Below are 11,058 nucleotides of genomic sequence, written 5' to 3' on the forward strand. Positions count from 1 at the left end.
CCCTGGCCCGCCAGGCAGCGCCGGGATAACAGGCAGACGCGAAATCAAAACCGAAGGAGAAAGTTTTCTGAAATGAAAGAGGTTACAAAGGAAGGGCTAAAGGGATGTGAAATGGCAAAGAAAAGCCGGATGCCCGGAGGCAAGGGGACGGGGCTAGTGTCCCCACCCTCCCGCGCGTGGGGACCCGCGGCTCCCGCACAGCCGCGCGCGGAGGGCCTTCCCCGACCTGCCTCGCCAAAGGCGGCGGCGGCAGATGCAGCCCGCACGGCCTCCCGCACCTCCGGGGGCATCGGGGGTCGCAACACCGGGGCTTCGCACCCGACCGAACCGCGGCCGCCCCGGCCAGGGCCGCGACCCAGAGCGAAGCCCCAGGCCAGGGGCCCGCGCGTGCCCCCGCGTGCGTCCCGGTGTCTGTGTGTCTGCCTCCTCGTGCGTCTCCGAGGGCAGGCGCCAGCCTGTCTACTTGGGACCGGTGCTGGCTTGGAAGACTCCTGGCGCTGGGAGGCTTTTCCCCCGGGGACGGGGAGGACCGCAAGGAGCCCGCGAGCCGCGGGGAGCGGTGGGAACCGGAAAGGAGGGCGAAGGTTGTGGGGTGCCGCCGGGGTGCAACGAGCCCGAGGGCCTCGGGACCCAGTTCGCTTTCCATGGGCAATGGGCGCTGGGTCTGGGGCATGCTGGCGGGGCGGGCCGCGGGCGGAGACGTGGCCGGGGCTTGCCTGTCGTAGAGCCCGCCCTGGAAGCCCGTGCCGCCTCCGGAAGAGCTGTGGGCTCTGCCCGACTCTCGCCCCCCGCGTGCGCCCCGAGCAGACTGGGGCTCACTTGGTGGGTCGGTGCAGAGACTGACAGTGCCTGCGCCGGGCATCGATGTGGGTGCAGGGCGTAGGCGTCTGTGTGTCAGTGTGTCACTAGCACTGTGTCGGCGGGATTGTCATATTCTCCGAGATGCAGCTGGTCACTCTGAACTGGCCTGAGCCACCTTATCTTCGGGTGCAGTGTGACAGTGCTCGTCACTAGGCCGGTGTCCGTGCCCCTGTGATCTGGGGAAGGAAGACCAACGCTTTGGAGTTTGCAAAACCCTGGCCATCTCAGAGGCTGAGGATGGAGGATGCTAGTCCACATGGGATGGCTCCAGAGGGAGCCAGGTCACCGAGTTTAAGGCCTCCAGCACCAGGAGTCTGTGATCCCCTTGGTCTCTGGAGCCACCCAGCCACGAAGTGGGGTTTCTTCCAGCACCCCACTGAATGAGGCCTCTTTTGCCCTAAAGGGGATGCATTTGTACCTGTGGGCATGTTCTGTGCAGAAGCGCTTGCATATGCAATTACCCAACAAATCATACCCCCTCGCTCCGTCCACAGTGCACAAGTCAGCAGTTACCACACAGCCAGGCCCGGCTGCTCCTCCTCTCAGATCGCAGCCAAAGCTTTCCCTGCCAGACGTCTTTCGGTTGGTGAAATGAACTGGGCCTTGGAATTAAATTCAAGCTAGTATCCTGAGTTTGCCTCCTACTGAACAACACCAAAGCACTATATAAATGTAAATTATTGCTGATGTTATTTGTACCCTTAATTTTAAGGTCCCCTGCCTCTTCTCCAGACCCCAGCAGCCACCACCCACCCCAGGCTTCCAGGGATCCAGGCCAAAATCTATTCCCTGCTAGTTCTACTCTCCCCTTCCTTCTCCCAGGCTCCACTAGCTCAGATTCCTGGCTAGTGCTGCACTGCTTGGGTGTCCTATACCTCCCCATTAGGGTCCTGGGGTTTGTGGGTCCTACTCCACCTCCCAGAGGTGTCTGAGACCAACCCTGAGTTGTAGACAGGATTCCAAGGAGGCTGGAAGGGGTTGCAGACCACCTAAGTGGGCGCTGCTCTTCCAGAAATCAAGAAAAGGAAAGGTTCTAGGGCCACATCCCCATCCGGATATCCAGGCGCAGTTGGAGCTGCCGTGCCAGAATGATGACCCAAATGCCCCCAAACCCCAAAGTGAGGAACCACTGAATCCAAGCCCAGCCGTGCAGCACCCTTCTGTGGAGCTGAGGGCTACAGGCCACCCTGGGTGTACTACCCCAAAAAAGTCCACCGAGAGGGGCTTCCTGTCTGGAGGGTCCTGCACCTCAAGATCTGGTGCTGGGTTACACTTGTTTCCACCAGCCTTCTGGGGAGGAGGATAGGCCCTTACTCAGAGGAGGCATCTAACTCTGGGCAGCTCCAGTTGCTCCCAGAGAAATGCACTGGGCAAGAGAAAAGAGACTTTTAGCTCAAGCAGGAGGGTGAGAGCACTGGATCAGCTGGGCTTGGGCACCAAAAAGACTCTGCTTCCCCAGCTGGGTGGCAGCTCCTGGCATCCTGGTCTCCTTCAATTGTTATTTCAGAGCAGGCAGACTAGCAGGTCAGTCCTGATGGCCAAGGCTGAAAGCACCAAAAAAGTGGTGTATGCCCCGTGCCCATGAACTCCAGGGCCTTGTGGACCTGCACCCACTCAGCTCACAGACTGGCTCTTGACTGGGGTCTGTACCTAGGGTGAGAAGTAGAGAACACGTCTGAGGCTCACTTACACACACACTTACACTCTCAAGAGAGAGATTCGCAGGTGACAGCGCCCCAAAGTCAGCGTGACTCTCCAAGAGGCAAGAGAAGAAAGTCAAGGTGGTGCGAACGCAGCCCCCTAAATAAACACCATTTCCATGGTTTTAATAAGCAAAATAGGAAACCATTTTAATAACCAAAAAACAGAAACCAGTCTGAATAAAACTACAATAGACTAGGTTTTAATATTTTCATATCATAAGCAGGGTTTGAAATTGATCCCTTATTTTACATGAAATAAAAACAATTTCTGTTGCAGCAAGTTTGATTTCAACACAGTTGAATCCGTAAAAACCGAAGCTTGTTTCTGATGCAGGACGAATATCCACAATATTTAAAACTGCAAGCACCATGCGGTTCATACAATCTTGTTATTACTGTTAATTTATCAACTAATACAAACTAAAAAAATGCATCCGGCCAGCAGCGCCAGCAATTTCAAATGGGAACTAAAAATATGCTTTTATTTTGGTATTTTTGTCAGTGCAACTTAAATCCTTTTACTGACCTGCAGAAAAAAAAAAGTAAAAATAAAGAAAAACACCCAGATCTTCCCTATAACTATTATACAACTGAAGGGAGGGAGGATACCACCAATAACTCTTCCCACTATCTCAAAAGCAGGAAAAGAAACACAATGCATTGGTCTAAAGAACGCACTTGAAAGTTGCAAAATTACTTGCCAATGTTTGGGTTTCTGGTACATTCTGAGCATGGCAGTTGATTTAATGCAAGCTCTGGTGCCCACTGGCCAATGTCAGGGATGGCTGAGGCGGTCACCCTAAGAACACTATGGGCCCCTGCAATTAGTGCAGGCCTGGAGGGGTTCTGGGGTGATTCTGGTTACAATAAAAAGCAGAGGAAAAGATCTATTTTCCTTTCCTTTCTTGTTAGGGGAGTCAATTTAGCCATAAGACAAGACAGGGAGCGAGTACACGCCAGGGCCTCCCGGGTGCCTTGGGGAACTCCGCAGCTGCCCTGCGCTTGTACTCAAGAGCTGGGACCGCAGTCTTCTCACTCAGCACCAGCAACATAGAAAACTAAAGCTGGAGGAAATAGGGGGCCTAATGGAGACAGGGGAAGGGAAGAAAACATGCAACTTCCAAGGGTGCCCCAAGACAAAGTTGTTTTCTGATGCAAAATGCCTGGAACTTTTTTCCTTTCTTTTCCTTTTTTCTTTTTCTTCTTTTTTTCCTTTGTGTTTTTTTTTAATCTTTTTTACTTACAAACAAAAATTCCATAATAATAAACCCAAACAAAGACACTCAGCTTGTTGCCACGTTTTCTAAGCGGTTTGGCAGGGCGGGTATTTACAAGCCGACCACCGGACCGAAACCCGGCACGCAGCCGCTGGAGTTTCCGAACTGCGATCCCTTCTCACCCAAAGAAATAAGGGGATTATGATCCATGATCAACAACATGCTAAAGTTAAACAAGAAAATGGTACAAAATAGAAATTATTACCATACATGTCCAGCATGCAGGATTAATATTTTTAATGCAGATTTTCGTATTTTTTCTATATAATCGAGCAGGCAATAAAACTGATGAGATTTGCGCGCCGAACGTCCTAACTGAGGCCCGCGTCTCGGGGCTGATCGCCAGTGTTCTCCGGACTCTGCACAGACAGGTCCTTCTGTCCTTCCTTTGCTCAGCCTCGCCTCGCGCCTGCCGGGACGCCAGAGTCCCTCTCCTCTCCTCTCCTCGCTGCTCTCTTCCTGGGCCGGGCTGTGCTCCCGGCGGCAAAGCAGTGACCCGGGCTTAACGCTCAAAGTTCATAAAGCCAGGAATCTCCAGGCGGCCTTGGGGACTCCTGGGGACTATGCCTCGCCGCCCTCCAGCCTGGAGAAAAGTTGCTCCCGGACTTCCCACCCCCCGTCTCTCTCTGGCTCGAGTCTAGGAGGCGGCGCTGGCGTGCGCTACTCTCGCCTTAGCCAAGGTCCCCTGCCCGCCCGCGCGCCCGCCAGTCGCCCGCGGCCCGCGCGCCCTTCCTCCCTCTCGCTCAAGTCAAACAGGTCAAGGCTGGGGCCGCGGCAGGGACAGGGTCCAGGGGAGTCCGGGACTGGGGGCACGGGACGGGGAGTCCGGGTCGGGGCAAGGGCGGGGGGCCGGGACCCGCCACGACTCACAGAAAGAACTCGGGAGAGGAGGGGCTGTCGCTGGTGGAGCCCGCCTCCCTGAAGCCGGAGTTGGCGAGTTTCTCGCACTTGACCTTGTAGGCGTCTCTCTCGCGGGCCAGCCGGGACACCTCCTGCTTAAGCTGCTCCACCTGCTGAATGAGCTGTGTCTTCTCATTCTCCAGGTGGTGTTTCTGCTGGACGCGTTTATACCTGCATGACTGGGCGTAGCCCCGGTTCTTCAGCGTCCGCCGCTTCTGCTTCAGGCGGATCACCTCGTCCTTGGTGAAGCCCCGCAGGTGGCGGTTCAGCTCGCGCACTGACATGGAGACGAGCTGGTCGTCGGAGAAGCGGTCCTCCACGCTGCCGTTGCCGCCCGCCGCCGTCGCCGACGCTGCCGCGTGCTGCCCGGGCCCGGGGTGGCTGGTGGGTAGCTGTTGCGCCGGGCTGGCGGCGCTGGACGGCGGCGGCGACGCTTGGTGATGGTGGTGATGGTGCGGGTGCGCGTGGGGGCCTAGCTCGTCGTGGGCCACGCCGGCTCCCGGGTACGCGTGGTGAGGGTGAGGGTGATGGTGGTGGTGGTGGTGGTGCGCGCCGCGGAAGCCGTCGAAGCTCTGCAGCGGCTGTGGCACTGGGTGCGAGCCGATGAGCGCCTCCACCGCGTCCTCGGGCGTCAGGTTGAGCGCCTCGGGGTTCATCTGCTGGTAGTTGCTCGCCATCCAGTACAGGTCCTCCAGATGGGTCTTCTGTTCGGTCGGGCTGAAGCTGGGCGACGAGGGCACCGAGCTACACGGCGTGCTGAGCGGTGTGGAGGACACCGAGCCGGCTGGCTGCAGGCGCGTGCAGGGCCTGCCCGGACGCTCCGCTCGCCCCAGAGGCTCCTTCTTCACGTCGAACTTGAGCAGGTCGAAGTCGTTGACGTACTCCATGGCCAGCGGGCTGGTGGGCAGCTCTGGCCCCATGCTCAGCTCCGCGGCCATCGCTGACGCGAGGCGCAGCCGCCGCTGCCGCCCGGGAAACTTTGCGGCCGGCCGGGGCGCGCTGAGCTAAGCGCGGGGGCGAAGAGCGGCGAGCCCGGGAGGCGGGGAGCCCAGGGCGCAGCGGGCCGGGGCCGCCGGCCAAGCCTTTGTCTGGGGACGCGGCGGCGCGCCGGAGAGTCCCGAGGCTGCCTGCACGGCCCCAGAGCTCGGGGCTGTGCCCACACCGGGACCGGGCCGGGTCGAGCCGGGCGGGGTGGAGAGGCAAGCGGGGCGCACGGTGGGGCGGAGGGGAGGCGTGGGGCCAGTGCCCGCCGCTCGCTCTCTACCTCTCTTGCTCTTAAGCTCTCTCGCTCGCAGCCGCTCGCAGCCTGGCGGTGCAGCTGTGCCGGATCCTGCACCGCTGCTGCCTTTTATCGCTTTCCTGATGTCACTGGGGCGCGGGGGCCCCGGCTGCCCGGCGCGCTGGCCAATAGCTGCACGGCCTCGGCGGCCCAGCGGCGCAGGGCGGGGCGCGCCTGACAGCTCCCCCGCCCCCCGCGTCAGCTGACTGGCGGCCCCAGCAGCCCGGGTGCCGCGGAGGCCTGGCGGAGGGCTGGAGCAGAGTGGGACGGACGGCCTGGGCCCAACCCCCAACACCCTCCAGGTCCCGGCCCCGGCACTCTCGCCTTCTGTGCGCGCCCCACCTCTGGACCTGGCCGCGGCTTCCACCCCCTAGCGCGCTCTCCTTGCTCGCTACCCTCTGCACCCCCACCCTCAGCCCGAGTCACCCCAAAGGAGGCTCAGAATGAGCTCCGGGACAACGCCTCCCGGGCCCTTTGTTCCCCAGCGGCCCCCGCCCAGTGTCCTCGCGGCTTCTGGCCGTGCGAGTGTGTGCCGTGCGTGCCTGTGTTTCTGGAGGTCTGCGCGCATCTGCGTGTTGGGGAGGGCGGGGTTGGATCTCCGAGAGTTGCGTTCAGACCCAACTCTTAACCTCAGGGGACCTTTCTCGGGCCAAGAGAGGGCCGTTCCCCCTCCTGGCGGGTGCGGAGGCCGAGCCCTGAGATTCGACTCGGCTGGCCCCGCCGCTCCCGTGCTCACCCCCACCCCCCAATGCTCACGATGAAGCCGAATGGGAAAGAATCGGCCAAAAGGCTCTGAATCCCTTTCCCCCGCCAGATGCACGAAAACCTGAGCAACCCGAAGCTCGGGGCCGAGGCCAGCCCGGGACCGTGCTCCGAGTGGCTCTTGGCTGCTGGGGAACGGGCCCTGTTTTTGTTTGAACGTTTTGTAACGATTAAGCAGATCCCGGCGTCAGCCCGCGGCGGAGAGGCTCAAACAGGCATAAAGTGCGACCCCAAGTGGCCACTGTGCGCAAAGGCGCCCCGAACGGCCCGGCCCGCTGCCGGAAGGCTTGGACGGCGCTTCGGACCCAGCCAGGTCTCTCCACCTGGCCCAACCCGAGCCAGCCCAGATCGCAGGCTGTATGTGCACCAGAACCCAGGACAGGCTCCCGTCGAGCCACGCACAGGTCCTCCGGTCTGGTCTTCGTACTCAGCCGCGAGTCCCGCGCTGATCGTCCACGCTAAAATTCCGAACCCCAGCCTTCAGGGGTGCTCGTTGGCGGCTCCTCACGCCAGGAAGCCCTGGGTGGGGAAGGTCCGGTGGCCGAAAGTGGAAACGGCACAGTGAAGGGGCCCGGGGCAGTCAGATGAGAAATCTCCCTGGAGCGCAGACGGGTGACCGGAGCGCACCGCACTAGGCATCCAGACCGCGCCAGGCGAGGCTCACCCTCCCTACCCAGGTCCGCGATGGCCGGAATTAAGGAGCTCTTCCCCAGACTCCGGGCCTGGCGCTGAAACCGGATAAATCGCGAATTCGCTGGACCCGGAGACCCGACCCGCCTCCCGCGTCGCCTTCTGCTTTCCAGCTTTGGGCGCGCGCAGCGAAAGGGAGGAGACGCGTGCACTGGGTGAGTGTGTCCCAGCCGCTGTCTGCGCGGGACCCGCACGACTGACGCCGCGCGGAGGGGTCAAGTGGGCCACATCAATGCGGACGCGGCCAGATTTCTTTAAGTGTTAGCAGGTAAAAATATTTGCCTCCAGTTAATCTAAAACCCACTATTCTCTTGCGCCTTTGGGCAGGCTGGGGTAGGGCGTGGTCTTAGACCGCCTAGTTTTAATAAAATGAATGTATTTTAACTAAAACTTTAACTCAGAGATTTGGATTGGCAACTGTAACGCTGGGAGAGCCCGTATGCAACCCTCTTCGAGAAGCGAGCTCTCCGCAGGAATGATTCGGCCGCCTGTGGCGAGAGCTTGGGCCTGGGCCGTCTGGAAGGGCCGCCCCTTCCCGAAGCTGGAGGCTGGGGACACGCACCCACCCTGTAAGTGTCCCCACCCTGTTCGCCCGCGGTGAGCGCACACTAGGACCGTGGCTCAGCGGGGGGACGTTTCTAGGCCACCCCGGACCGGCTGTCTCGCCTCTGTACAGACTGTGGGTCTGGCCTCAGGCGACCGGGGTGGGACAAACACTCGGGACTCTCTTGGTGCCGACTGAACTCAGGCCCGCAGCGCCTTCCCTCCCGGACCCTGAGAGACCCGCGGTTGCAGAGTGCGTCTGACATCGCGGCCCTCTGCGTGGGCACTAAGGCGGCGGGCCAGGCTGTGTCGCCCGCGCCCGAGTGTCCCCTCCTGTCCGCCTGACCCTCGCCGTCGAGGACTGAAACCCGAATTTCAAGAGTGTGGCCCGTCGTGGCCCTGGGGATTCTTGCAGTCCCAGCTCTGTAGTTGCAAACCTCGCGTTCTCCTGCCCACGTCCTGCCTCCGTCTCAGGCAGGGTCTCTAGGACTTGGGCTTTGTCTGGGCAAGCGCGCTTCTCTTTGTCCCGGTGCCTCTGTCTCTGTTGTGGTCACTCCCTTCCCCTGGGCTTTGGCTGAGATCTCTCTGTCCTTCCCTAGGTTCACCTCCCCACAAGATCCGTTTCTTTGCGGTTCTCCCGAAATAGCTACTCCCTCTTCTCCAGACCCTCAGCTGTCCCCCACCGGAAAAATGTTGGAAACAGCCCCACCCCTGCCAGGCTCAGGGTGAGTGAGGGAGACACGCAGGTTCCCGCAGAGTGAAAGCCGCTGCTGAGCAGCCGACCCCACTTGGTGGCCCGACCTCCTCCTCCACCGGGGCACCACTGCGCTGGGCAGCAGGGTCTCGGAGTCCCAAGCCGTGTGGCCTCGGCTCCCCACTGCCGCCGGCCGCTTCTCCGTGCCCGGCGCCCAGGAGGCTGTACCCCATCTCTAAAAGACAGGCGGGGCCGTGGGTGCTGCTGTATACCCATTGACTGGGTGTCCGACACGACACACTGAAAGAAAAAAAGATGCGGGGAGAAGCGAAGACCCAAAGAGAAGCAAAGCGGAAGCCTGGAGACACCAGAGCAGTGCGCCAAGTCCCAAGCCTCTTTAAAGGAAAGCTGAGGATCTGCAGCGGCCAGAGCCCGGGTTACTGAGCAGCATCTTGCTTCCAGCCGCCAAAACCCCAAAACTCCAATTTGAGGCTTTCACTCAAAGGCGACCCCCCTTCTACCCACTATTGGGCCAGAGGCTGTGCGTTCAAGAATCACCACCTTGGGATTCTTTAGTTACAGATGGTGACGGAGAAAGCTCTGCAGCCACCGCAGAGCCTCGGGGCACTGGGGTGGGGTGGGAGGGATAGGTTATTCTCTAGGGGAGCGCGGAGCCCACTGCCAGCCGCCCCGCAAGAGTTCACGGCGCTGTTCTCTCCGGCGCCTACTCAGCCAGCTGGATAATTGGAGCGGGGCTCGGCGGCTGCCCTCCCGCGCGCCTGCACACCAGAGCGGCGCTCCTGGCAGCCGCGTTCAACCCGAAGGTGTGCCGTTCGCCCGCGGTTTCCCTGAGGGTTGCAGGTGGTTGGAGAGCGAACAGACGTCTCTGTGCGCATTTGGGTGCGGCTGGAAGCGCGCAGAAGGTGCACGTGCCTGCGTGCGTGCGTGTGTGTGTGTGTGTGTGTGTGTGTGTTGGCTGGGGAGGCGCCGCACTCGAGATACCGGAGCCTGAAACTTCCAGCCCGAGAGCCCGGCGGGTTGCAGGGTTGTACTATTCCGGGTCGCCAGGCAGAGGCTAGTGGTCCCAAGAGCCCCACTGGCAAGTTCCGCCAGGGAGGGACCTGAGTCAGGGTACTCCCGCAGGAGCCTGCCTACTGCGTTTATATGACCCAGACATGGTGTCACCTGTCTCTTCCAAGGAGCCCTGAGTTCTCTGCTAACCTTTTATGTGGCCCCCACTCCCTGGGAGCCTCCAAAGGTCTGTGGCTTCCAAGAACAGGGAGGCAGGAAGGATTTTGTTTGTGGGTTTTTTTTTTCACCCTTCCTCTTCCTCTTTCCCAAAGGCAGCTGTCACTTCCACTTTCACTGCCCCCACGCAACCGCTGTATTCCAATCCAGCACTTCCAGAAAGATATTCTTGGGGTTCTGGGTCCTGGTAGCCTTTAGGCAGCCAAGGACACAGCGGGTCCCAGTAGGGAGCCCAATTGCACTGACTCTGCAGAGACCTTCCCCTGGCTGCCTCCCTGGGGCCAGGGACCCTGCCCCCACCCCCGTACACACACTTGGGAGTGGAAATTGATTAGTACAACTCCTTCACCTGCCTCTTTTTACTTTGTTTTAATGTAACTACTAAAAAGTTTTAGATTACCTATATAGCTCACATTCTATTTCTATCAGCACTACGTTGGATAACCACTCGGCTGTATTAGCTCCAATATAGATGGGAAATTTGATAATAATATTCACTCGCATTTGTACAGGGATTTGCAAAGCCTTTTGTCATTCTCATTTTCATCCAACTGTCACAATTCTACGGGGTAGCAACTATTATTTTCCCTGATCTACAGAGATAGGTAGGCAGGCAGGTAGATAGGTGGGCGGATACAGGTATGTAGCAGTGTCCTAAGAGCTTTGTGCGTGTGAATTCATACAGTCGTCACAACTACCCAATGAAATGAGCAGGATTGTCCCCATCTTACACAAAGATGGGGCTTTGTGAGGGTAAGAGGATGTCTTTAAAGTTACACTGCAGTGATGAGCTGGACCCTCTGGCTCAGTGCTCTGAATGAATACTGTGAAGCGTGTGGTCTCTACCTCTAAGTGGGCAGCATCCTGGGGGGTCCAGGTGTCAACACGGTTCTTCTCCAGCTGTTCTCTGGGTCAGGATTTCCAACTCTCCATAGGATTAAGGATTCTGTTCAGGTCAAGGCTGAGCCTCTACCGAGTACCAAGTCCCTACTGAGGACTCAACTGCAAGGGCGATGTTTAAATGTGCTTTCTTGCCACTCACCCTGGGGCTCCTTCTCTTTCCCTTTTCCAGTCCCTGGCTGTGTGGGGATGGAGAGAACC

At 59.3% G+C, this 11,058-nt stretch overlaps 1 protein-coding gene across 1 annotated transcript; it reads right to left on the reverse strand.

The window, feature by feature from the left end:
- Positions 1-2,684: 2,684 nt before the first annotated feature.
- Positions 2,685-6,060, reverse strand: MAFB (MAF bZIP transcription factor B). The gene has a single exon (XM_012755249.2). It carries the CDS (start codon positions 5,677-5,679, stop codon positions 4,708-4,710), a length of 972 nt encoding a protein of 323 aa, XP_012610703.1. The 5' UTR covers positions 5,680-6,060; the 3' UTR covers positions 2,685-4,707.
- Positions 6,061-11,058: the final 4,998 nt, after the last annotated feature.

Source organism: Microcebus murinus, chromosome 16, assembly GCF_040939455.1.
Source record: "Microcebus murinus isolate Inina chromosome 16, M.murinus_Inina_mat1.0, whole genome shotgun sequence".
Classification (NCBI taxonomy): domain Eukaryota; kingdom Metazoa; phylum Chordata; class Mammalia; order Primates; family Cheirogaleidae; genus Microcebus; species Microcebus murinus.

Bases quoted from the DNA above. Each gene is read 5' to 3' on its own strand.
- MAFB (XM_012755249.2), bottom strand. From the start codon at position 5,679: ATGGCCGCGGAGCTGAGCATGGGGCCAGAGCTGCCCACCAGCCCGCTG.